This window comes from Eublepharis macularius, chromosome 3 (genome assembly GCF_028583425.1).
Source record: "Eublepharis macularius isolate TG4126 chromosome 3, MPM_Emac_v1.0, whole genome shotgun sequence".
Taxonomy (NCBI): Eukaryota; Metazoa; Chordata; class Lepidosauria; order Squamata; family Eublepharidae; genus Eublepharis; species Eublepharis macularius.
This window is the reverse complement of record NC_072792.1, coordinates 144,571,685-144,598,943: the sequence shown is the minus strand read 5'-3', so window position 1 is coordinate 144,598,943 and position 27,259 is coordinate 144,571,685. Positions and strand designations below refer to the sequence as shown.

The following is a 27,259-nucleotide window of genomic DNA, read 5'->3' as shown; positions in this document are numbered from 1 at the left end:
TTTCCCAATGCCCTTGCTGTAATCTTGCTACATGAATATGGAGACTGTACAACTTGGTGAAACTTTTAACTTTCAGACATATTACTTTCATCACTATCAGCTTCGTTTACTGTTCACCTTTCTCTTTGGGACTCAAGTCGGTTTACAAATATGAATAAGAAGAACTATTCAGTCAGTCAGTAAGCAAATGTAATTGATAAAAGTATGATATGTAATTGCTGAAAGTACGATAAAAACATCTGAATCTAACAGCACAGATTCCTTGTACAATAGAATAATGCAATGGGGCTGGGGAAATTACAGATATGAAAAAGCCTAGTCAGTCAGTCAGCAAATGGGGCGCAAAATTTGATAAACCAGTTGTATCCTACCTTCGATGGAGCTTTTCTCCAAATTAAGTGGCTCTTTCAACAGAAAGCACCAAACTTTGTTTACTGGAGTGTAAGCCAGTGGCATCTTTCTAACCTGAGTGTTTCCCCACTTCCCTCTCTGTTCCTCAGCCCCTTCTCTGCTTTCCAGAAAACCATTATTGGAGTCATAGGATCCTTGCAGAGGAACAGCCATGCCTGTTGGTGCGCTGGAGTGAGAAAGGACAATGCAATGAAACTGACCCCTTTCTGCAGTGGAGGAGTGTGTGCGGAAGAGGAAGGAGGAGATATCTCACCTCTTTTCCTTCATCACTTCAGTGCTGCCCTTCTACATCCATGCAGCTATTCCTCTGCATGTGTCCCATGACATCTTTCTGGGGGTCAGAAGGGGCTGCAGGAATGGAGAGGAACAGGGGAAAATCCAGCAATCTACGTGTGGGGAAGTAGGATATTACGCATTCCCTAATTCTCCAAAGGGGGAGCACTCTGATACTGAACAAACATGGATGTCCAGCTTGCAGTGCATTCCATTTTTTCTGCTGCTGACCACTGAGGTAGCTTCATAAAATACTGTTTCAGGAGAAACTGGAAACTGCTCAATTCCCTGCTAAAGCGAGTGGCTCCTAACGGTTGCTTCGTATGTAGTAACTTTCTTCTGTGGAACTCATCCTTCACTGTAGGAAAAAATGCAACTTGTCACCTCTGAAGTAGCAGGCAATGTGTATTTTGCTATGAATGCACAGATTGGACAACAAAATTATTTGCATGGCATGTCATGCAAGCCTTTTGTAGGGAAAACATCACGTGTGAAGCACTAGATTGCACTTTCATGGGAAGATTGAATAAATTAGTCTATTTGGAGCTGTCCGAAGCTGGGGTGCTGTCTCCCTCTAGTGGCAGATCAAGAAGTTCACCCCATTGATTTCTCAAGATGAATGCTTAGGGCAGGTGAGAGTCGCCCTTTGATTTGGTCTTATTGCTGTGCTGGCTCTTTCTCCTGCTGTTGCCAGAAGCCAGATATTTTCTCCATAAATTTTCCCATTGCTTCTTCAGCTTTCACACTGATTTTAGCTGTCTCCTGTATCAGGAAGTTCCTGTAGGACATAGGCATCAATGTTAATATGGTAAGATACAGCATATTAATTCTCAGGAAGAAATGGGTGTGTGTGTGTATAAATTTTTTAATTAAGCAGCGAATTACTCTGTATATTCTCTTCTCAGTAAGACAGGCACGAACATGGGAAAACCAAGAGTACCACCAACAGAAATGAAGGCTGACTAGACAAACTGCGATCCCGTTGCGGTTTATACAATTTCAGAGTCTTTCCATTAGTACTTTAGGGCATATTTCTGAACTATTTGTTGAGATATTCAAGGCCTAACATAGTTACATTTTGGAAATATTAGCTCTTTCTACTTGATCTTTTCCAAGTCCCTAATGGTAGACACTGTCTTGTGTGGCTTTTTTGTCCACATGGATCCCACAATCTGCAGCCATAGCCTTTTCAGTGGTCAAAAGGTGCCCCCTTCTTTCTCCAGCAGAAAATCTGGTAAGATGGTCTGCCAGCTGTCTGCTTCCATTATTGTTTTACATTGTTGACTACTAAGCAGCATTCACAAGATTTATTCTAAGGAAATGGAAAATAGGAGTCCAGATAGCATATGGTGGCTGGTTAAGAATTTCAGACAGCTCTTCTCTCCAAAGACACCATGCATTTGATTTTCCTAATATTCTTAGGGCAGAGAAACACAGTAGTGGGAGGCAGAGGTTATCATGAACATCCACCTCACAATCAAATCCAGCATAGACATACTTTTCCTTATTGCCTTGAAGAAATGTATCCCAAGTCCACACATTTCTGCTGTGAAACTCAGCTCTCTCACTCTTACCCTGTATTCCCTGATCCATGACCTTTCAGAGGTTCCACAAAAGATAAAATGCCTATTGTTATCATACCTTGTATCAAGAATGAATGGAACCTGGACAGCTCTTGCCAACAGTTCTGCAGTTTTGGGGGATATTTTGTTCACAGACTCATACACATAAAAGGCAACAGCATCAGGCAAGATCAACCAGTCACGACGGACATGCCTTTTTGAGATGGCCTTAGCACCAACTTCTGGAGATGACAAAGGAAAAATTAAGTAAAGCAAACATGAATTATCTTCTATAATTTCATTTACAAGAGGATGCAAATATTTTCCAAGTATTTCATTAGAATTCAGGACTCACAGCCTTGTCACAATCTATCAGTTAGGACTGTCAGCACTACCTTGGCAAATGGTGGAAGATTTTGAGGATGGTGCCTGGGGAAGACCCACATCACTTCCAGGTGACACTCTAGGAATTTCTCCCAACCACTATGGTAAAGACCATAGACACACATGGAAATTTCCAGAGAATCACTATGGAGGCCATTGTGGGACCATATTTGCTTCAACTCCACCTCACAGCAGGGGGTTACCTGCTGTGGGTGGACAAATGGCAAGCCTAATCACAGCATGGGATGAAAGAATTACCTACCCCATACATCACTAGTGAACTGCTATACTGCTACATTAGGACGTGGTTTGGTGATCTGGTGTGTAGTTCTGTGTGGAAGTCCCTTCTCAGCACCAAAATGACTGTGTGCAATTTAGCCAAGCAAAACTAGATTTATGCACAAGCTAAGTAAACTACATTTTAGGATCTCAGATTATAAGTGGCCTGTAAATACATAAAAATTACCTTTTTTGATCATGCCTTATAGTTCATATAGTTTAGGGATTCAGCATTTCTTAACCCAGCTCAGTGACTAAAGTCATTCTAGAATTTTAATTCCAATTCCTAATATGTGAAACAGGAATTAATGTCATCATGTGGTTGTGGATAAAGCACATGTTGCATTTTGCACATTTTTAGATGTTGCAGAAATTATTATTAAATTAGGACTACAAAATTTAGTTGATTAATTGGTACAACTAAATCTTTAATTACAGATTTAAAATGTGTGCTGAAACCAGTTCTCTCTGCCAGACAACAAGAAAAGGGAAACTACTCTAGTTCTAAGAACCTGTAGTAGTTTAACCATGCGCTCTAGGCACATCAGTTGATGAAAAGACAATAAACATACCTTTTCCTTTCCATATGTATTTACATAGATGGTGAACTAGAGGATGATATTATTACAGGCTTCCATCAAGTGTAAAACACAAACCACCAAAGATGGTAAACACTGAGATTAAATTGGTGTCATCATTTCTTATAAACTCAAATCCTATCATACAAACAGGCCCTTAAACATATGGGATCCAGTGTGTCTTCAGAATAGGGAGCGTTTCTTATTCCCATTTTGACTAACATTAAAATATTAAACATGGCTTTACCATGAGTAGTTGCTATGAACTGTTAGATTATAAAATATATCATGACTGGAAGATATATTATGACTAAATGGCAATCCCAAACAAGTCCTAACAAATGCAATCCCAAGGGCCCATACATAAATAGACTATTTGTACAATTACTATAGCATTAGTGCTTATAGGTCACGCACAGGGACTGGTTCAGCTATGTCTTAGTTTATCAGTAACCAGGTACAGTGATGATAGCAAACTGCACATTCCAGTGTTAATGCTAGGACCTAAGTTTAGTGAGAGTGAATATGCTTAGCGAGCAAAGTGTTTCTGAGGCTAGCCCTAAGGATCTTGGATCTTACCAGTCAGTGCACTGCCAAGGAGAAGAATCAGACAGACAGCTATAGCTTTGGACTGATGCATGATGTATAGCACAGCCTCAGTGCCTTTTGATGATAGTTTCTTATGTCCTACAAAAAAAGGTGTTAAACTCATCATGTATAATACCAAATCAATAGAGACCAAGAGGCACACACATCCCACACCTTCCCCCAACGTTCTGAATCTGGCAAGTACACGTTGCTTCTTCCCTTTCAACTGCACTTATTTAGTAGCTACAAACTCTGGCTTTTACTTGTGCACATTAGTTGTGAGAGGGTAACAAACATATTTCCCAAAGTACCTGGAACTTATCTCCCAAATAGAACTATTTGAATGTCTCTTTGGGGGGAGGGGTGCTTCAATACTAGATCAGATGTTTTTGCTCTGACATACTAAGTTTTGATATGCTGAAAAACTACAATTTAAAATGCCATGGATGATTTTTACAATTGCAACCCTCAGAACCTATACAACAAATCTTGGATGATGTCGGAATAAATGGAGCACTTGGATCCTAAGAGGCAGTTTAGAGAGGCCCCTTGCCATTACCTTGTTACTTGATATATCCTATTTAGATAAAGATTTTCTCACTTACCTCTCTCGTTGTGGCTGGTGTTGTTTTTGAAAGACCATTTGTTGCACAGACCAGATATAGAGGCAGCCAAACGGTCATAAAGTCCCTGTTTGCTCTACATCTTCTCTTTCCCAATAGAAGCAAGTCAGCTGATCAGAGATGACACGGAAGCTTTCAGCCCCAGATGGTACACCCTGATAATCACTGGACACAAATTCGTTATCCCTTCATGTGTTTTGACCACAATTTGGTACTCAACGTTGATTCAATACACACAAGGGAATGGAGATTTTAAACAATACCAGCAATTGCGCAGGTGGTGTCATAAGGTTTGCTCATTGTGATTTACTTAGTACAGTCTCATATATCCTCCTGAAGAAACAATCTGCACAAAGAAACTTAGTCCAACTGTGCTAAACACTGGAGGAAGCAGCTCATTATCTTCTCCTGTGACCCACAGTTTTTAAAGCCTATCAATATTTTTTCTACAGTTCTTGAGGTGTGCTTTCTTATATGAGGCTAGTTAAAAGAATGGTAAAAAGGGTCTCTCATTCAACAGGAGGAGAAACTCAAAGTCTGGAATTCTAGAATATCATTAACAAGATTACAAAACCTGCATTATATGCCTTAATTGATTATTATGAAGTCCAGCCAGTTTAGATTTCTGTGTTCAGCACTGGCTCGGGAATCTCAGATAGATTATGAAGTAGACATGGACACAATATGAAAAAAACCCGAAACGAGTTTTGTGTTTCATCGTGATCCACAAATTCACAAAATTGACGTTTGCCGAAACAATTCCTTAGTTTTGTGATTCGTCAGAACCTGGGGCATTTCAACAGCCCCTTTCATACCCCAAGATGCCAAACTCGCAGGGAGACTTCAGCTAGATCTCCTCCACTCACCCTCCCAGTTTGCAATACATTGATCAGGAAGGTTAATGGGTGGGAAGTGCTGCCAGAGTGCATGACTGGCTGATTCCACACATGTTGGATAACGCACTTTCAATGCACTTTGTCAATTGTTTGAGGTGGATTTTTTGTTCTGCACACAAAAAAATCCGTTCCAAATGATCTATAAAGAGGATTGGAAGTGCATTATCCATCGTGTGTGGAAGCACTCACTGAAACAGGGACCTAGAGTTGTTGGATTAGAGGAGGATGAAGGACCAGCCATGGTATGGAGCTGGGCCAGGAAGACAGAGTGAGGGGTGGACGGTAGGCAGGAACAGTCCCAAAGGAGGACAAACTGGATGTTTCTCCAAAACCCTGCTTTTCATCCTCAGAACAGGAGGTCTGTGGTTGGCTGATAGATCTGCCTAACAGAGTTTGGAGGGGTGAGATTGGTATGCCCACGGCTACAGAAGGCCCACCTCCTTGGTTGCCTAGGGGATTGACCCTCAGCTCCTGGCTGTATAGAGCAAAATGGAAGCTCTCCAGATGGCTAGGAGAGCTGTCAATCAAGGGACAGCTATGGGCTATGATTGGGGTTTCCAATGGCAACAAAAGGTCTGGGCCCATTCTTGCCTAGGGAATCATGGATCGGTGCCAACCTGTCTGCAATTACGAATTGTTCACGAAGCTAACGAAACAGGCCAAAAAGAGAATGTCGTGATAACTGCGGCCCCACAAAACACAGTTTTGCGACACATGAAACGGCCCGTTTCATGATGAAATTCGCTTCATATTCCGATTCATGCTCATGTCTACTATGAAGGGCCAGCCCATTTTTTTGTTCCCAGTATCTCAGTTCCATTCAGAGGTATACTAAATCTGAACAGTGATGGAGAGATCATTTCCCATTCTTGCAGAGTAGAAATCAGGCTAGGTTTTCTCAGAGACAAAAAGGAAAAAGACAACACAGGTACAAAAATATGGCTGAGTGTTCTCCTTTTTTAATTACAAACATTTGACAATCTCTAGTGATATAGTTCACATCTCAATCTCTTCTGTGAAGATGTAACGTTTCAGAAAAAAAGAGTTAAAGTAATCTAGTGACAAAATATTGTGTGGTACACACAAGGCACATTGCTGAGATTTAAACAACAAACTAAACAAAAAAGAGAGATACTTTTAACACACTATGGCACCAGTACTGGCAATGCCAGTGTATGTTTATTATTTTATCTGTTTATACAATTTATACCCCCTTGTTCTGCATTCTATTGAGCACCCAAGGTAGCATTTACACTGTCTGATAAAAACATTTTAAAAGGATTGTGCAAAAAAGACATCCTTCAGTCTTCATGGGTCTGCCATTCATATTTGCAAATAAATGAAATGGGTATTATGGTTGTTGGGGGTTTTCCAGGCTGTATTGCCGTGGTCTTGGCATTGTAGTTCCTGACGTTTCGCCAGCAGCTGTGGCTGGCATCTTCAGAGGTGTAGCACCAAAAGACAGAGATCTCTCAGTGTGCTACACCTCTGAAGATGCCAGCCACAGCTGCTGGCGAAACGTCAGGAACTACAATGCCAAGACCACGGCAATACAGCCCAGAAAACCCCCAACAACCATCGTTCTCCGGCCGTGAAAGCCTTCGACAATACATCGAAATGGGTATTCTTTAACTGGCTCATCATTAGGTAAAAAGAGGGAGAAACTTTAGCAATGAAACTAGTTTGGAAACTAGTTGACATGTAAATATTCATCAGAATGACTGCAAAACAAAGTGAAAACTTAAGTATAGGTATTGACATTCATATATCAAATTCAAATTCAACGCCTTTCCAAGTCAGTTCACATATTCAGTTGCCAGCCATCAAAAATGTATGTGTATGTGTGAACCTGGCCTTGGATCCACTGGAGATTTCTAGCCATAGAGCAGGGCTTCCCAGCTGCCGCCTCCTGCCCAAAATATTCTCTAAATTTCTGCTCCTGGAGAAAAAGTTGGCCCACTGCAGCAACAACATGATGAATGAATCAATAGGAAAACAGTTGTCCGCAAAAATAATTCCCTTTCTGTCTGTGGAACTCTCATGGGATACAAGCCTTTCGTTCCTAGTCAATTGTGATGCAACAACATATCACAGTACAAGCCACTCCAGATGTTTATTTGGTATTCTCTAATTTGATCATGCTCAGTTATTAAGCAATTTTATATAGTTTATTCAATGAATGCGTATGGAAACAACATTTGCAAAGCTTACACAATCTGATGACTTCGATCAGGATTCAGGCTATCAGTCAAATTGAAACTGACATTAGCCTCAAGTATCTATCTCAAGTTGTAATACGTGGCATATCCAGGTGAAAAGGTACTGCTAGAGCTGGCAATTCTTCCCTAGCTATACCACAGAGGTACACATGAATCACAGGTGTGTATTGCAGGATCACATTCCAGCTACTGGACCCCAATATTACAACCATTACAGATTTCTAGGGACACACTTATTATCTAACTGCAACACCAAGTGAAACTGCATATGTCATCAAAGATGAAGCTGATAGGGTTTCATGGGACCTTAGACATAACAGGCAGCATCCTAGCATGGGCTGGAAAGAGTTCTTCCAGTCTAAGGGGCCTTCCTCCATTGGAAGAGTAACTGAAGTTGGGAGAAAGGCTGCTTGGACTGGAGGAAGCCTTTGCACTTTGCCTACTGGAATGGTAGGCCAATACTTTCCAATGGAGCAAGTACTAAGTAGTCCAGAGATGAGTTATGCTGATGCATGTGCATGTTTCCAACTCTCCAAGCCCTTATAAACAGAAAAGAGACGGCATGTCCACTTCCTGCAAACTGGGTAACTTCACCCACATTGATACTTTTCCCCACCAAAATGGCCTCAAGTTTAATAAGTCAATTGTAGGACCGGAAGAGCCTATGCAGTTTGCACGACAGTCTTCCTGCTGTTAGAGCGGGGTTCCCATCAGACAAGATACCTGCTGTCTCTAGGGTAGTTACCAGATGCTGCTTCTTGTATGGCATGCTCCTGAAAACATGACAACACAGAGCAAACATGCCCTTAGCAGAAATTATTCAGCTAAGAGCACACAATAAGTTAGCAACTGAATTGTTTATCAAATGCAAACTTCCAGGTCAAAGTCCAATACCTTTCATTATGCAAGAGACATTTCCAAAAAATGTCCCAAAGGCATGTGTTAAAAATTAACGATGTATTTATTCAGTTATTCAACCCTTCCACTCAGCCTTTCCACAGAATGACTTGTTTTACTTTGCTTGCTTTTATATAAATTCAGGTTTGGCTGTAATCTATTCATTCTGCCTGAACAAGTCCTATGAACACCAAAAAATGGTCCCATTACATGTGGTACTAACCTAGGATGTGATCCACTTCTTCAAGATATATATCCAAAATGGCAAATCAATCACATCCGGTTATAGAAAGAGTACTTGCCAGTGCAATAAGTGCATCATAATCAAAACAGACTTCCAGTATGGAATTCAATACGTAACTTACAGAATGCCCAAGAATTCCAGTACTCATTCCTAAAAAGTCCTAATATCTCGATATAAAAATGCAATACACATTAGACACTGTCTTTGTTTCAGGCAATTCTGGCTGGGCTTCTAGTGGCTGAAAGGAGGGACTTTACCCTCCACTGTAAAGCTCCTGCTCACCCTCTCCATAGATCACATGGAGTCTGCTTAACAAATCGATCTCTTCTGCTTCCCCATTTTCTTTAGTCCAGTCCCCAGGTCACCCAAAATGCAACATCTGAGAGTTGGGAGCTCTCAAGAAAAGTGTGAGATGAAAAACAATGTTCACAGCTTGACTGGGAAATTCACAGAATCAACAAGTTCATCTACCTTGCTTGAGAGTAAGTGCTTTCTGCTTAGGCAAGGGCACAAACTCTGTTTCAAATAAATGCATTACCACTTTACCTGATGCGGCAAAAGAGTTTCTGTAGTTATTCAGCAGTACCTCTCTCCCTTTGCTCTTACTCATGAAATTACTTCCAAGCAAAGCACATTATGGATCTATACAGCAAAGCTTATAGATCTATTGAGCAACAAATTTGTGGGGGGGAAACAATGCAATGTGTACACAACAGAAACAAAGCAAGAGCAGAGACTAGAATGCTGAAGATGGGAAATTTCCCTCAGAGGTCTGTTCACTATATCTCGAAATGCAGAGGCACTTAGGACACGCCCCCCCCCCAATAACAGATAGGAAAGGCTGAAAAAAGGCATTTCTTTAGAAAATATACTTTGCTTCTGATGCATAAATGGCAGTTATTTTCTGGAGTTTTTCCAAGCACCCTCAGTTCTTACTGGCAGCAAGTGAGTGAAACCAGGTCTGCTTAGTTTCTTGTAAACTATGCTGACTATAATCCTGGGAAATTAAGGGTCAATCAGTGGAATTTATGCAGAGTTGACTCTGTGAGAGATTGCATTCAGTAAAGACAATTCACCACCAAGAAGTTAGAAGTGATACCTTAGGTCACCGACAAAAAGCAGCTCTGCCAGGGAACCAACAGTGGCAGATTTGTCCTGTTATTTTACTGTTACAGCAGCACTCCCCGGAGCTGGGAACGGAGCCAAATGTCTTGTGGTGGTGGTGAGCATGTACAGCAAGCATATCTCCACTTCTCTTTTTAGCACAGAAGCCACTGTGAACTCCATCCAGGAATGGCGGTGAGGACCACGAGGGGCTGCTGGTGAAGTGCCAAGCCCCTCCTATGCCCTCCCCACGCCACCCCTAGCATGTGCCATCTCCACTGTGGATGTGCAGCTGTCCCTCTGCTTCAGCTTCCCCCCCCTACTCCTGCCTTTTCTCCTAGCTGCAAAGTAACCCACCCGTAAGTCTGTAGGCCCCCCTTTTAGCACAGAAGCCACTGTGAACTCCTTCTGCAGAGAGCACAAAGGCACAGATTCCATTGAAGGAAGAGCTACTGAAACTGGAGTGAGTCTTCTCAGGTTGGAAGAAGGCTTCAAATTTTGCTCAGTGGAGTGGTAGGACAGGTTGAGTCCACCCCACTATATGATATCTGCCTTACCTTGCAGAAAGTGACATAAGATTTTATAAAATTCAAAGAGAAATTCATGGAAAAACGGTTTAGCTATTTTGTTATTTTCCCTCCGAGAATGGGCACAAGCCAGCTGAATTAAATCCTGATCTTAACCACGCTTACTTCGAGGATGAAGAAGTAAATTTACTTCTAACAATGCATTCACAGGATTGTAGAGTAGGAAGCGCTTCGAATCAGGCCTGATCTAGTCAAAGTTATACCAGCTCGGTGTTAGATCCCATCCCGGTGCAGCACTTACATGACGCCACTCTTGATTCTGCCTGTGTGATATTACAGTTTCTATGAGTTTTGCTGAAGCTGACTCTTTCATTATATCCTTAGAGAGAAGACAAAATGGATTCTTAGAAGGGAGGTTCCATTTCAAGAGAGAGCGATGCCTTCATAATCACCTTTTCACAGACCACTACTCAGAACTTTTTGGAAACTGAAGCCATCCCAGAAGAGGCAGGGCTGAAGGCAGCGAGGAGGCACACCCCCCTTGACAGTGTTTTCCATTTGAGGGCTAACATCCTTAGCCACAAATGTCTCCTGCTCAGAGAAACAATGCTACTCCATTTGATGTGGTGGTGAAGCAAAGAGGCTAAATGACAACACTCCTGCCGCTGCGAGAGCTGCCTTTTTCCTAGAGAACAAAAGGAATATGCTGTTAAAAAGAGGCAGGGATGAATTTAACTCTCTAATACTTTTACTTGACTAAAACTGGCACTGGGTTAACTCAACCACAGCCTGGTCTGACGTTGATGTTATTTATTCATTGCTACTCCATCTTTCTCCCCAATGGAGACCCAAAGTGGCTTACATCATTCTTCTCTCCTCCATCTTATCCTCACAGCAACCCTGTGAGGCTGCCCAGGCTGAGGGTGTGTAAGTGGCCCAAGGTAACATAGGTAGCTTCTATGGCAGAGTGTGAATTTGAACCTGCATCTCCTAGATCCTAGTCTGACAATGGTTACAGTAAGGGATGCTATTCACTAACTTCGGACACCTTGTCAATCAGTTTCAGAGTAATGGTACATACAAGCCCTTCTCTGACTGAAGACAGACATAATGAAGATAGGCAGTTCACAGAACTGTGAACTCTGTCAGCGATCTTTGTAACAACAACAACAACTGATATATATACCACCCTTGAGGACAACTTAACACCCACTCAGAGCAGTTTACAAAGTATGTTATTATTATCCCCACAACTCAAACCCGGTTCTCCAGTTTAGAGTCCCGCACTCCACTACACCAAACCGATGCCTGTCTGACTGACATGCAGCATCAAGCCATTCTTGCTCCCAGTGCGCAAATGGGGATGGGGGGGAGCCCTTAACGAAAGTATGGTCATCCTGTATTCTCCTAAAAGGAGTAGCTGAAGGAGACATACAAAGAAGTAATCAAATACTGCTTGTATGTCTCCTTGTGCTTGCATGCTTGGTTGCTACTGCTGCTTCCATATCCTGTAGCTGAAAAACAATGTCCTGCTGACAGATTACTTAAGTTGACTGGAGGGTCATAAGTGCCATGTTAGTTTTTGATTTACCAGTGCGCTACACGCTGACATGAAAGAAAGAGCTAAGAGCATGTTCATATCGCCACAAGTGTCCTTTTCCATGACACATCTGGCTTCAGTTTTCAACAGATGTGGCAATCTACCAATCTATGTGCTCATGAAAGTAGCTCTATTTATCACAAGGAAGGCTTATTTACCGATTGTTGTTCTGTAGGATATCTGGATTTTCTGCTTTTGGTTGGAGTTATTTCTACTGAACGATAACTAGGGGGTTTCTCCTCTGGCCAGTCAGGAGAACGGTGCTGGCGATGTCGTCTGTTATTCTCTTGAAAGCGCTCATAATCTTCAACTGAGCTCCAGGAACTCCGACGAGATGGAGGAGAATAGCTGCGATGTCGGCGACCCCGGTGATCAGAGTCACTGTCTCTCCTACTGAGATGTTGATACGCCTGCCTCCCTGAACGCTGATATCTTCTGTCAGAGTGCTGCCGGCCATAGCCCTCCCTTCTGGTATCCTCAGGATAGGCATCAAGATTGCTCCTACCATGCAATGAGGATGACACATCTGGCCTGGAACTCTGGGACCTATCATAACGCCTCCCATTTCTCCACCTTTCAACTCTATGATCTCGCTGTCGGTCCCCAGACTCCTGATCGTAGCTGGAGTGGGAAATTTCATCCAAAGACATATGCCTCCATCTCCTTCCCTCCCTCTCTTCCGCACTTGTATTGCTCCGAGGTCTAGGAGTCCGTATAGACTGCTGCGGATGTGAACTGCTGGTTCTCTGAGAGGATGGGATGCGTTCAACTATGGGAGGAAGGTGGATGACCCTGCGTTCCACAATCTCTGGGCCTAGAGAAGACAATATACTAGGGTTCTGACTACCCCCAACATGATGAGAAGGCAACAGAGGCTGGGACAGGTTGAGGTTCCTGATCTCTGACTCAAGGTAGTCCAAGACCTTGTTGTTTGCAGGCACCTGGCCAAACGAGTGCATCAGTGGCTGACTGCTTTGCAGAGACACATCTAGAGAACACGGAAAAGAGACACCACCAAGTCATGAGAAGTCTGTGAAAAGGTGCAAGATGTCTAATTAAACATTTTTTTGTTTATTTCATATATAGACTGCATTTCTTCACTGAGACTCAAGGCACATTAAAAATATAAAAAACAGTGCTATCAGACATTTGATGAACAATGCAATAGGACTAAAATTACCAAATGAAAAGATGATGTAGATTTAAAAAATTAACACACAACCTATTGTAAACAATACAGAAAATGGACTACAAAAGTAAAGGACAAAGGCAGCAAAGGAAAGATACTACATACAATAAATCATGCAATAGAAGTTACAATGGTATAGAACTACAAGGCCAGATCCCCCGAGTCAAGGTAAGGCGCCTTCTAAATGAAGGCAAAAAACCCAGCTGCATTAACTTGCTTCTCCAGCAATAATACTGGGTATAGTATAACCCCTAGAATCTTAACAGAGTGAACTGAAACCCACCAAAAGTGGACAGCACAACTGAGATGGAGGCTCAAACAAGACAAGATAGCCCCTTTGAGCAGTTCTGGTCTGCCCCAAGCACATGTGAAGGGTGTGTCTGATTTAAAGAAGAGCATGCAATTAACAGATGCCAAATCGTCTTTTCTTGACTGGTTTATTCCACCACAGTGTGTTGCCCAGGCAATTTTCTCTTGGAAACAAAAGGCATCCGAATGTAACATGCTGGAGAAGCTGGGTTCAGCTGTCCTCACTCATGCAGCCCCTTTACTCTTAAATGTAGAGCCCATCGTCTGCTTTGTACATAACTGGAGCAGCCCCAGATTTAAACAAGTATGTCCACTGCTGGCACGTCTAGTTTCAACTAGTCTACTTTGTGATAAGAGACTCTAATCAAACTACCACATGCTTTCCTGTTCAGCTTCTTTCCTTTCTTTAAAGCAAACAAGCCTTCAAGAGCAACCAGATTTTTGCCCTGTTTTTACTACTTCAACACAGATAACTAATTAGCAGAATGACCACGCATCAAAATTAAGGATGATCAGAACTGTAGCCAGTGCTAAACCAACATTATTGTAACTAGTACAGAGCTGCAGAAAAACTGTGGACTTCATTACAAGCCTCTAATGTGATGCCTCCAATGACAGTGATTCTCAGTTTCCTGTTCTCTACAACCTTTTATTATTCCCCAGAACATGACGGTAGTTCACCCATCCTACAATAGTGAATAAGCTGCCAGTCTTCTATCAGCAGAGAAATATAAAATGCCAGTAGTCCATTCAGCCAAAATTAATCGATCTTTAAAAGTCAAAAGACAGGCCATTGCTACAGATCATAGGGGAATGAGCAATGCTATAACACACTTCACTGACATAGAAATTAGGCATGCCAGCCCCCAACTATGGCATCTTTTAATAGATGAGAGTAAATAGAGCATTGAGTATGTAGGTGAGAAATCCATTTAATACCAGGTCTGATGTTAACCACGATGAAAATAATTTCATAACATTTTACAAACTGTAGAAACTTGGGGTCCTGTCATATTCCACAGAATACATTGCAGTTAATGCTCAGTCTGGGTTCCTGAATGTCAGCTTAGTTTTCCTGTTTTGTCCACATTCCCATTAAGGTCCATTAAGATGGATCCATTTTTTCTGTATGGGCACTGAGGCCAAACTAGAGGGCCCAGTAGGGTCTCCTGGACAAGGTCTCGCAGTACCAATCTCATGGTCTTCTAAATAGCAATTTAAAAACCCTTCCATAGAGGATCTCGTTTTTTTAGGTTAGGTAGAAACATGCTCTTTAGATGGGGCAGATTACTAGTCACGAAAAGTTGTATCTATTGGCTTAGCAGATTCTGCTGATGTGTGGACTGACACAGGGACCTCTGGGCAAGCCACAATTACAGTGGCAGTGAGGGGGACTGGGAGCATGGGGGTGATGCTTCATCTCCAAGAGTTTAGTCCTTAGTTGCTCCAGCTTATCCATAATAGACTTTTGTTCCACGGGTGGGAGAGCTTAATTAATTAAATCTATCTCAACAGAATAGGTTGTTATGAGGTTCATCCCAACTAATAAGGTCACAGTCTGAGGGACTGACTGGATCACTTAACCCAGTGGGTCCAGTTTCAGATTTGGCCCTTGGAGGGCAGGGAACATGGATGGCTATGTACAAGACACAGGTTCTACTCTGCTCCTTTATCAAGCTCTGAGGAAATTATGTTAAACTCTAGGAAGGGCTATAAGTACAAGGTCAGTGAGTACAGAGCTAAATAAGAATGCTTACTTAGAGAAACCTACATCTGTCCTGCTAATAACAGAATGAAAATGGAATGGAGATACTCGACATTTTGATGTCAGTAAGGAAAGGTGGTGTGTACATATTTTTAATAATGGCTCTTAATTTTTAAAATAAACTATATTTTAAAAACTGCATGTTTTTCCCCCCATGAGATAGACATGTTAATCTTTAAAGTTCCAGAAAACTCCTACTTATTTTTACATGTTTTTAAAAACATCTAACAGATGAAGTCTCTTGTATCATTTGCCTCTTAATTCCTACACTTGAGTTTTCAAACTCTCCCCTCCAGCCTCCCAAGATACACTCCTTTGCACTAAGGTTCTCCTTTAATTTTTGTTTAGATGGTGGAAGTTCCTGGAGAACTCCTTGCATAAGAAGTTATTTAAACCAGCATTAAATACATACTTGTCAAACTGGAATTTAAGTGCAATTTTGCCAGAAGGAAAATAAATCTGAGTAATTAATTCAAATGAAAATTATAGTACTGGGCTTATGGGGATTTAGATAGCCTAAGTATAGGCGGAGACCTCGAGGCAACAGTTCAGTTCTAATTTGTGAATGTTTAATATGACTCTTTCAACCCCACGATAGCAATTAAACATATTTAACAATTCTAATTCCAAGATCAAATAAAATGGCCTTGGAGCCCAGTAAGTGGGAGAGAGACGTGATGAACACATTTTCACAATTGCCTAGCTTCTACAAAAGAAGTTCTCTCTCTCACTCTCTCCCCTTCACTCATTTACACATATTGGAGCCTTGCGGCTGAATAGCAATACATCCTTCCTTTATGTGTCAGCAATGTTTGATAGCCTATCTATAATCAGGGCTGTGCATATTCTATGCAAAGCATGCCTGGTGAAAACATATACACATATATACTACACAACAAAAATCAGAATTCCACAACTAGAAAAATGTTATGCCAATATGCATATATTTTGCTTGCATTATGTCTGCTTCTGCTGATCAGGAGACAGATGAGAAGCAATGTAGAATGCTAAAACACCATTTCTCTGGATCATTACAAGTCTCTCTCAAATCCACTCTGGCTTCTTTGGTTTCACAACACTCTGGCAATGTACTTTCAAGCTTACCTGAACAGTCATAAGAGCTAGCGCATCACTTTTTCGGACGAGACAGCAAGACTAAAAAAAAACATTGAATTCTCTGCCAGTTACAAAATTGTACGCTCGCCCTCTCAAAGTGCCAATGTGTGGAATATAAACATCTCCTCCTGCAACTCAGAAACTTTCTCGTCTGTGGGACATGTAGCATTATAGAGCTGAATCACAAACTTTTGGCACTGAAGGGCCTACATACAACATCAAAAGGGCAGCCTCCTACCCCCTAGATTGGTAACAATGGCCCTACCTCGCTGCAAGAGTGGGTTGAGTTGGTATGAAGATGACTGAGAGTGCTGTTTCATCCACGGTAAAAGCTGCCGAGCTTGCTTCATGAAGCGGTGCCGTTCCAGGACTAGAGGACAGAAAAACCAATAGATTTTATATCTGTCTGGCATTCAAGTGCTCCGTGTTCAGGATTTTGTAGTCATTACTACAAGACAGCAAGAGCCAGTAACAGTGATGAACAAATTTCCCTGGCCTTGATTTGGGAAGGGCTCAGGAAAAGTATTCTCCTCTTGCCCATTTTAAAAAAAATCAGTTCATGATTAGCTTCCCTAGCCCATTCTGAAGTTTGAACCTGATGTCACAGAGAACATGAGCTCCTGAAGCCTCCCCAGTCCTTACCACAAACCTGCCCACCTCCACCATACTCACTCCAAAAATGATCTTGCAGCGGCAGAGACATTCTCAGTAGGAGAATTTTGCCTGAGATGCTGTTGTAACAATGTTTAGGGCATCAGGAATTATGTCTCCCATGGGCCATGATGCCCTGGACCCTTTCACATCTAGGACATAATGGAAGTCCTACTCTGCTCTTGCCAGGCCAATAGCTGGGGCAGTGAAGCAGTGCAGCAAGCCTATTATAAACTGGAGGAGAACCTCTAAGGGGCCTGGGGATTTGGAAGTGAATCTTTTGAGTTCAACTTTATGAATTCAGCATCATCATTAGCCACAACATCCTAGCAGACAGATTATTGGATTTTGGCCATCTCAGCCATCACTTTCAGGCTAGTCATTATAGTTTCAGTCTATAATGCCTATAAGAATATTAGCCTCTAATCTTGCAATTGTACTCATTCTGAGTCCTCCCAAACCTTCTCCTTTCTGAGACTAATAAACAACAAGAAGCAGGCAGCAGTGGAAAATACATAAAGATTTGTGGAAAGGGGGGCAGGCAGGCACTAGCTAGAGCATTCTGGAATCAGAGACTCGAGTTCCCAAAGAAAACACAGAATGCACATTCTAAAGGGGGCAGTCGGGGGGCAGCAAATCATCACAGTCACTCCTATACCCGGTTCACCAAACTAGTAGCTGCATTAACATTATCTGGGATGTCATAGGCAGGAAATGCCTCTGAACACAGAGGCATGTCTACCTTCACTAGTGCACAGCCAAAAACATGCTCTGAGGGTGAGGCCAGCAAGAACTCCAAATCCAAGATAAAGTAAAAGGCAAATAAAACCACAGATGTTACATATTGCCACATAAAGAAATTTGGTTTTTACTTTCACTGGCAATTCAGATCCGCACAAGTCTGATTTAGAGCTGCACAATTTATGTAGCAAACCTCTGGCCATATTCTCCCTATAAATCCCAGAAAGGCAGCATTTCAACTGCTTTAGAAAACTAATGATTCTTTGATCTTTAACAAGCCATTATTACTGAAAAGATCCTGATCTATATATTATCATCTCTGAGGCTTGCTGGCACATGACCCTACAGTTAGATCTCCACGCGGAAGCACAGCAGATCTTCACCTTAACAGCCCATAAAACAACAGTATATATTCTATCCCCAATCAATGAGTGCTTCTGCTTTCAGCCACTGGTACAGCTGGAGATACTAGCTTCTCTAGCTTTATATGTGTAAGCCAGAGTTCCTTGACATACTATCCTTATCACTTAATATAGTCTGAGGAGTCTCTGCTTCAGTGTGTCTGAAGCGTACACAACTTGTTTCTATATGCTGACATAGGAACAGTAAACGGCATAAACAAATGGAGACAAGGAGCAGCAGGAAAAAGCATGATTATGAGGGCACCCAGATTTATACATACAGGTTACAATACACATAGGTAAGTTTATTAACTGGGGTGTGGGTGCAAGGGTGTGTGTGTGTTCAGAACTGAAGCACAGAAATGTCAAGATAGCTTGCTGGTCATTGAAGTGTGTATGAAAGCAACCTACACAGAGTACTTTTTTTTTAAGGAATGGGAGATGAATGAATGGAGTAGAAATCCTGCTTGTGTTTTACCTTCTTCATCACAACAGCAGCGGGTTGGACAGCAGGGACAGCGAACGTGGCAACAGCAATGCTGAGGACAACACTGGCACCAGCACACCCCGATCAGCACAAAGAGGAGGAGGCCACCCAGAACAATCAACATCACTGTCAGCCAATCTGATTGCAAGAAGAGAGTGACCATAAAAAAGGCTGGCTTTACTCCTGGCTATGTATCTATAGATCACCCCCCCACACACACACACGCACACACACGCGCCTCATCCCCCAAAAGCTTCTTCCAAATCAGAGACCCAAGTCCTGTCTTCGGGATCACCATTAAAAAAAAGACACAAAAGGATAGCAGGCAGGGGCAAGATCAGTTTGACCATGCCAGAACAAAAGCGGTAAAGAAGTGTTCATATCAATTTTGGGCCAGGCCAATCTTCCTGGATGGCACTTGTTGTTCTTGTCAGTGACATGCCCTTCTGCTCATCTCTGCAGTCAAAAGGCAACTGATAGCAAGTTCAGACATAATGAGAAACCATGGGTTTTTTTTAAAAAAAACTATGCTTAGTGACACCAGGGTCCAGCATGCAGACAACCAGTGAATCCTAGCTTGTCTTGACAAATCCTGTCTTCAACACATCATCTTACCCCTGCCAAAAACCTATCTGGTATCCCAGTGTGCACACCTACCTCCTATTAGACTTTTAGTCTAAGAGCCAAACTGGATGTGACAGCATCCTCGGGGATGCCGCTACCATTTTCAAGTGATTTTTAAAAACGCCAATGGGGCTCTATCCTGGTGGGAGGGCCCAGACATGAGGAGGCCCTAAGGCCAAACTAAGCAAACCCTACTCAGTTCAGCAGAACATTCTTCTGAGCAAACATCTTTAGGTTCATAATATGCATCATGCATCTGACGAAGAGAGCTGTGACTCTCGAAAGCTTATGCTACAGTAAAGTTGGTTAGTCTTAAAGGTGTTACCGGACTCTTTATTATTTTGCTACTATAGACTAACACGGCTAACTCCTCTGGATTTATGTCCTCTTGTGAACTCCATTCTCTAATCTGCCCATCAGTTACTAGGCTCAATTCAAGGTTGTGGCTATCATATACAAAAGCCCTTCACGGCTTTGGTGTCTCATAGCTACAGAAATGCCTCTCTCCCTATGGCCTACCATGGCAGTTTCGCACATCTGAACAGGGCCTTCTACAGGTGCCACTCAACTCACTGGGCTGTTTGTACACGTGCACCTTATGGGATGTCCTAACTGAAAGTCAGGAAAGCTCCCACTCTCCTGGCTTTCTGCAAACTATGCAAAAGTGAATTATTGAGGAGGGCTTTTTGCACAGGTCATTAGACTGTGCTGTAAGGAAATAGTTCAGAGAGATGCTTTGGTAAAGGGACAGGGACTGTAGAGTATTCTACTCTGTACCATCTGTTGTGGTAAATATGTTCCTACTAGGTAGTTTCCATGTCATTGAATACGTCGTGTTAAATTACTTATTTTTTTCAGCATTGTTTCAGCTCTGTATCAGATTTCAGCTCCCCCCCTGCAATTTTTTGTAATCCATACCCTTCTGTATTGTTCTTGAATGTCCTAGCTGCTGATCATATTAACTTACAGTGTGCAATCCACCTTGAATCTCAGAGACAAAGGCAGACTATAAATAATGTAAAGTAAATAAATAAAAATAATCTCTAAAAGAAAGCAGAAGAAAAAATTATCCTAACAAGAAAGACAACAAAATGGCACTACATACGCAAAACAATTAGCTTCACTTCTTTATCTGGGTCACCAGTGGTATCTCCTGGAGCCTCAACAGTACAATAATAGACCCCATTGTCCCACCACATCACCTCGTTGATCACAAGATCTGCACCTGTGGAGGAGGAACACAATACAGGGGAAGCAGATGACTGGCTGGTATTAAGAGTTCTTATATCACTGCAGATGTTCTTAAATTGCAAAAAAAAAAAAAAGGTGTCTGGAAATAATCATGGAAAATGTTGGGATTTTGATCTTCATCCTTGACCTCCACAAGATACAGGCTGACGCAACATGAAGCAATTGCCTCTCCATTAGTACTGACAGTAACGGAACTCCCACTAAGTCATGTATATGATGGGCCAACAAAGATGGCATAGAGGCCAAAGCCTTCCCCTGATGCTACCTCCTAGCACTGGTATTCATGTGTTTACTGCCTAGTAGCCAGTAATTTTTTTTTATTCGCCAGGGTAGCATGAACTCTTGACAGTCCAACTTTGGGATGTCCAACTTTGTCCAACACTGATATGATCTTATTCTTATCAAAACTGTACACCATCGTTTTCCTTACGGTTCTGGATTGTGATTTTCCGCTGTCTGTAATCAACACCCAGCACAGGTTCATTCTGTCCTCTTCTCTGAGCTACGATGCGCACTTCCCGTTGGTTGTCATTACAGTCATTGGAAGGATCCTGGCCAATAGCTAGGCCAGCCTGATAGGCTGCAAAAAGAAACCCCAACCAGATGCAAAATGAATACTGATTTATTTGTAGATCCCTTTACACCCATATAGTATGCTAAGTATTCATATGGTATTATCTTTCAAAAGATCTGAAAAAGATCACATGTGCTCATGTAATGAACAAAACATTAACAAAGGCAACCATAAAAAACTGGTTTCATTAGTTTCCTTCAGTGAGGAAAGGGCCATTTCCTCATGTACCAGCATAGCGCTAAACTCTCGCAATGAGGGTCAGAAATCATGCCAGGAAGATGCCCTCATAGTGACAGCTTAGCGCTATGCTGGTACGTATGGAAACGGCCCAATGTCTCACATTGGAACAGTAGCACCTTAAAATTTAAAATGTATTCCAGTAGAAAATGTTCAGATCTCTTGCCTCACCCATGCTCCCTCCCTGTTGCATGCAGAAAGCCAAAGTGGAGAGAGATTAAATTCTATGAGGCTCCTCCCTCAGTAATGTCCCAAGCATGGCCTCTATCATCCTGCTGGTTGCTGTCAATGCACGTCCTCAGGCCTCTGACCAGCCAGGGAAGGGGATTGCACCATCTTGTTCCTTCTTTTGACCAGGGGAAACAGCCTCTCCAGAGCTGCCTCTCAATCCACCATCATCAGGAACTTCCTTATAGAGGGGTTTCTTGTTCCACCCCAGGCCTCCTTCCAATCATGCTTTGGCCTTCCTGAATCACCCTCTCTAGGGGTGTGTAATTTGGGTTTCTGATTCGGGTAAAATACCCAAATTAGACCCAATTCGCAAATCTAAGCTTCTCAAAGTGATTCGTATTGCTTCGGGAAGCTTTGGTCAAGGGGATTAAATACCCATTTCTGTGCCACTGCAAAGCGGCAAACAGCCGATCCAAGCCGGGGGGCGGGGTTAAATGTCCCTTTCCATGGCGCTTCACAGCAGCATGGAAAGAGGCATTTAAACCCCCAGATCAGCTGCTGGGTGGGAAAAGATCAAAGAGCTGCCTTGCCTGTGAAGATCAAAGAGCTGCCTTGCCTGGGGAATTTCCTTCCTCTGGCCACTTTTTGTAGATGATGCTTCTTAACAGAAGCATTCGGTAGAACTCACCAACAGAATAGTAATCAAAGATGGGATCCTTGCAGAAGGACTTAAAACGCCAGGTAACTACCACATCCTGCAGCTGAGCAGAGGTGCTGTAGTCACACCTGAGAGTCACAGAAGCAAATAAAGTTGTGTAACGTTCAGTGTCCGGCACGGTCACCAAAAGAGAGAAACAGCCTGCAATGAAGAACACAAACAAGCAGCTGTAAACATACATTAAAGCAACATGAAATTCTACTCTTTTAGAATTATTTACCAACCGTATGAGATGCATTAAATTTACCTCCGGAACAACTGTAGCTTGACATGTTTAAAAAGATTTAAGCATACATTATATCAGCCGTACTCTTGTGGTTCCTTATCATGGGTAAACATGATAACAAAAAAAAAGTGTTAACACCATTGCCACTACCAAAGATAGCCACACCACTTGAGATAACACAATATAAACATGTACTGCTCTGGACAGGCAGAATAGCTCAACAGACGAACAGAAACAGACGAACAGCAACCAATTTAACTCGCTGTCAGTGCTTGACATAACAAGCATTCCAGTAAGACTCATTTCTAGTAGCCTTCCTCAGAAGTTGTAAACTTAAGTACTCAGCAAAGTCATCCCAAATGAAACATTCACATTACAGTTTTTACCATTCCATGTGTAGCAAAAATAAATAAAAATAAATCACATCTTCCAAAAAGTGTTGGAAGATGGGTCATCTCTTCTTAAAATGAGAGCACTGCCTAAATGACAGTTGGTACTGCCTGTATTGTTTGCGGGAAGAGTCATCATTCATTGATAGTACTGGATACTTGAACTGGATAGTTGTGATTCTTTGAAGTCTTATTTGAATACTTGCTATTTGTACATATTTATTCCATCTGGTTTATTTAGTGTTTGGAACACATTGCTTGCTTGCTCTGTGTGGGTGGTGTTATAACAATTACTAGACACTGTATTACAACATCTTTCTTTTTGTATGAACAATAATATTCACTTTTTAATACCATACAAAAATATTTAGATACAATTCATAGTTTAGCATTATTTTGTGTACATGGTGATTCTTTGTGTTTTACATTCCTTTATACCGTAGGCCCTGTGTATCTGGGAGCTTTTGAGATCTGACATCCAGCTTAGGGTACACAGAAGCATATGAACCTCCTTATCAGCACCGATCAGACAGAATAGCAATCTATAGTCTGTTGTGATGCAAACAAGCCTTGGAGGATCCTTAAGTTCACATACAACAATCTAATTCAGGATTTCTATTTTTGCAGCAAGCCATAATTTGTCATGTCTAATCTGTAACAACAAACTATGTTTTGCCCCAAATGGTTCAAATGCAGCTGTGAAAGTAGAAGTCTAATCAGATCTCTGCTCACTGCAGGGGCACACAAGCTCAGGTATCTCCCCTCCCCCCCTTCACGAAATGGTTTGATGTTACCTTTGAATGACACAATTCTGAATCAGATCATCTGGCCCAGTGCTCTCTGTTTCAACTGGAAGGTGCTCCCCATATCTCAGATCTCTGACATGAGATGCAGCTATGGCCTCTAGTAAGCAAAGCATATTTTGTTCTCCTGAAAAATCATCTTGCCTTTGATGTGAGCTTTAATGTATAACTAGAAACACAGGAAATTGCTACACAAGGAAACATTAGTGTGTGACATAGGAGGGTTTTTAAAAAAAATGCCTGCATGGCTGTTTATTCCATATAGACTATGCCTCTGCCTTCATACCGTTCTAACACCCTGTTACTATTTCCGAGCCAATCAGGACAGGTTGTCTTCATTCAGACTTTTTTTTTTTAACTACATAGACGGAGCCTGCTGGAGACTCACAGAAGTTACTTACTAATTCTTTGCAGCTCAACACAAATCGCTTCGACTCAGAAGCAATTCCTATCAAAATGATTCCAAGGGGGCTGATGTCTAACCAAATATGCTCGGAACTGCAGCTTTCTCTAAAGGACTATAGCACTTTGTTTTCTACTAGAGATTAACTTTATTAATTTTTTAAGTTCTCTCTCCCACAGCAAATATTCTAATCAAAATCATGCATCCGACAAAGTGACCTCATGAAAGCTTATGCTGGAATAAATTCTATCAGTTTTTAAGGTACCTCCAGTCTCCTATTTTATTACAGTACAAAATTACTTTATCTGCTAGAAAATAGTAATTGATTGAAGCAGTAGCCTTAGGTTACTTTCACAGGTAAACTAAGGCTATAATCCTTAGAATGTTTCATAAGGGAAGGTTGTAAATAGATATTTGATCTATGGCAAAATTCCAAAACCAACATTTGGCCCAACCAAAATATCACAAGAGTAGGAAGCTTTCAAGTTCCCATCACGCTGGATGTTCAAAAAACAAAACAAAAAAGGGGGTGGAGAGAAAGAGAAAGGATATTTCAGGGCATACAAGAAACAACTATTTTGGGAATTATTAGGGAATAAGCACTATTCAACACAGGATGATTTATTTCCAAGAACACATACACAAGCAGATGCACAAATCTTCAGTGACAAGACAGCAACCTTCTATTTGGATAGAAAGGAATAGTGAAGTGAAGACAGCTGTAAGTAACAATCAGTTTTGCATTTTCAATATATATATATATATATATATATTGACATCAAGTCACAGCTGACATGGCAACACTATAGGGGTTTCAAGGCGAGAGATTTTTCAGAGGTAGTTTGCCTACCTCTGCATAGCAACCCTAGCCTTCCTGGTGGTCTCCCATCCAAGTACTAACCAGGGTTGACCCTGCTTAGCTTCTACAAGGCTAGCCAGGGCTACTCAGGTCAGAACTAAATATATTTACTTTGAAATAAATTTCCTCCAGTTTGGTCTGTATCATCTGTAGGTATATCTTTATTAACTTACTAGAATTTCTAGACAAGCATAGATAGAACCACAGCCCAACATCATAACTGAAGTATTAATGTTTTTAGCTGTCCATTTTACAGGGAAGTTTGTCTTAGATTTATTACCCCATCAGTTGATATGATCTCCACAGTCATACAGTTACTAATAAAGCAAGGCTACACTGGTTTTTATCTGATAAAATGTCATGATTACATGTCAAGTTGCTAAATTCTGCACTTTGATTCTTAAATTACGGGAGTTGCATTTTAAAAGCTTTTAAACTAACCTTTTTAATCCTTTAATTGTATTTTCCCTTTGTATAATTTATACGCAGGTCTTATGACTGTAATAAACGATATGATACTGAAGTAAGAAAAGAATCTGTTCACCCAGCTGGGAGTCACTCTGCACAGATTTCCTGCCTTTCTGTTTAACTTGTGCTTAAGTTTTACTTGCACGTTTTTAAGTTTAAAAATAAAAACAGAAAAAGATTTTCTACAAATAAACCCTACAACGGGCACATACTAGCCTGAAATCTTCCCAGCATAAAAATCCTTCCTAGTTAAAGGTTTCACAATTGCCCCCGACGAGTTGGCAGGGGAAAGCCTGGAGGGGTTTGAGACGTGCCTGGTCGGCCTGATGAGGAAGCTACAGCAACAAAAGGCCGAGCAGGTGGAGTGAAGCCCAGGTAGGGGGCCACCCACCAACAGCAGAAAAAGAATGACGCGGCCAGGAGGCAGCAGCCACCCCACCAGCCCGACTCACCTGTGCAGAGCCAGGTGAGGCCGAGAAGGAGCACCTGTTGCTCCCGCGGCCACTTCCAGGCCATGGCGCCTCCTCCCGTCGCCCGCAGCCCTGCGCAAACTCTCACCGCGCCCCAGGCGCTGCTCCTGTCGAGCGAGATTCCTGCCCGGGCGGCGGCTGCCGGCTTCTCTTATCTGGCGCTCGCGATCGCCCTGGGGCAGCTGGCTCCCTTTTCCGGGGAAGGAGCACCTAGATGCAACTGGCAGCGCCTTCCTTCCCGGGCTCTTCCCCAGAGCTCCTCCGGCACCTGCTGCCGCTGCGCTTTGCCATTTCTTCCCGCGGCCGGCGCCCTCCGACGATTCGCTGCCAGGTGCAGGCGCACCCCGCTTCCGCCTACCGGCCAAGCGCCTCCTCCGCGTTCCCCAGCTGGGCCTGCGGCTATTCCTCCCTTAGTCCAGTTAGAAAGTCGCTGGAGGACTGGATCCTGCTACGTGCAATGTCACAGGAGTCCAGAAACACAAAATTGGCAAGTCAGCCCTTGCTTCCCATGTGTGTGGAAGCTCTTTGCTGCCAATAGGCCTGGAGGAAAATGTCCTGAGACGCAACGGAGGTTGTTTACCTCTGGCCCTGAAAAGCTTCAGCTGCCCATCTCTACAGATTAAGCCTCTAAACTATACAACATACTATTAACAACAATCAAAGGCAAACCCCAAAAATATCAATTAAATTGCAAATCAGAGTTCGCATCAGAAAAATGGGAGAAAATCTGGTCCTCAAGCGTTTTAAACTCTCATACACTTACGAACAAAATCCAATTGTATAAAATAATACATAGGTGGTATATAACACCAAAAAAACTTTCTGTGACTTCACCAACTTACTTACCGTTCTGTTGGAAACGCTGCAGTGGAATAGGTTCATTTGCGCATTGTTGGTAGAATGTCCCCAAATAGAAAAATTTTGGAAAGACATATTAGAACACATACAAGAAATTACTGGCTATACAATTCCACTCGCCCCAGAAATATTTTGAGCTTAATGGGAATCTATATCAGTCCCCAAAATAAGAAAAGATTTGATCAACAACCTCCTAGTGGCAACCAAATCGGTAATAGCAACTAATTGGAAATCACCAATATGTCCATCAAGTGATAGCCGGATGGCTAAAATTTGGGATCACTATATACAATTAAAAAATCATGATAAAATTTATCAAGCAATGCACTTTCCAAAAGAAACTGATTTTATGGCTAAATGGTAC

General features: G+C 42.1%; 2 protein-coding genes across 2 annotated transcripts; both read right to left on the bottom strand.

Annotated features, from left to right (window-relative positions):
- Positions 1 to 1,071: 1,071 nt before the first annotated feature.
- LOC129325512 (apovitellenin-1-like) lies at positions 1,072 to 4,798 on the bottom strand. Its single transcript, XM_054973216.1, has 4 exons — positions 4,681 to 4,798; positions 4,067 to 4,174; positions 2,326 to 2,488; positions 1,072 to 1,462 (listed from the first exon to the last, which is right to left on the bottom strand). The coding sequence occupies exons 2-4, from the start codon at positions 4,125 to 4,127 to the stop codon at positions 1,342 to 1,344; spliced, it is 345 nt and encodes a 114-aa protein (XP_054829191.1). The 5' UTR covers positions 4,128 to 4,174; positions 4,681 to 4,798; the 3' UTR covers positions 1,072 to 1,341.
- A 2,375-nt stretch (positions 4,799 to 7,173) lies between these two features.
- On the bottom strand, positions 7,174 to 26,328 carry ILDR1 (immunoglobulin like domain containing receptor 1). Its single transcript, XM_054974777.1, has 8 exons — positions 26,020 to 26,328; positions 22,390 to 22,560; positions 21,150 to 21,299; positions 20,574 to 20,693; positions 18,836 to 18,982; positions 16,830 to 16,934; positions 12,344 to 13,173; positions 7,174 to 11,270 (listed from the first exon to the last, which is right to left on the bottom strand). Exons 1-8 carry the CDS (start codon positions 26,081 to 26,083, stop codon positions 11,229 to 11,231), a joined length of 1,629 nt encoding a protein of 542 aa, XP_054830752.1. The 5' UTR covers positions 26,084 to 26,328; the 3' UTR covers positions 7,174 to 11,228.
- Positions 26,329 to 27,259: the final 931 nt, after the last annotated feature.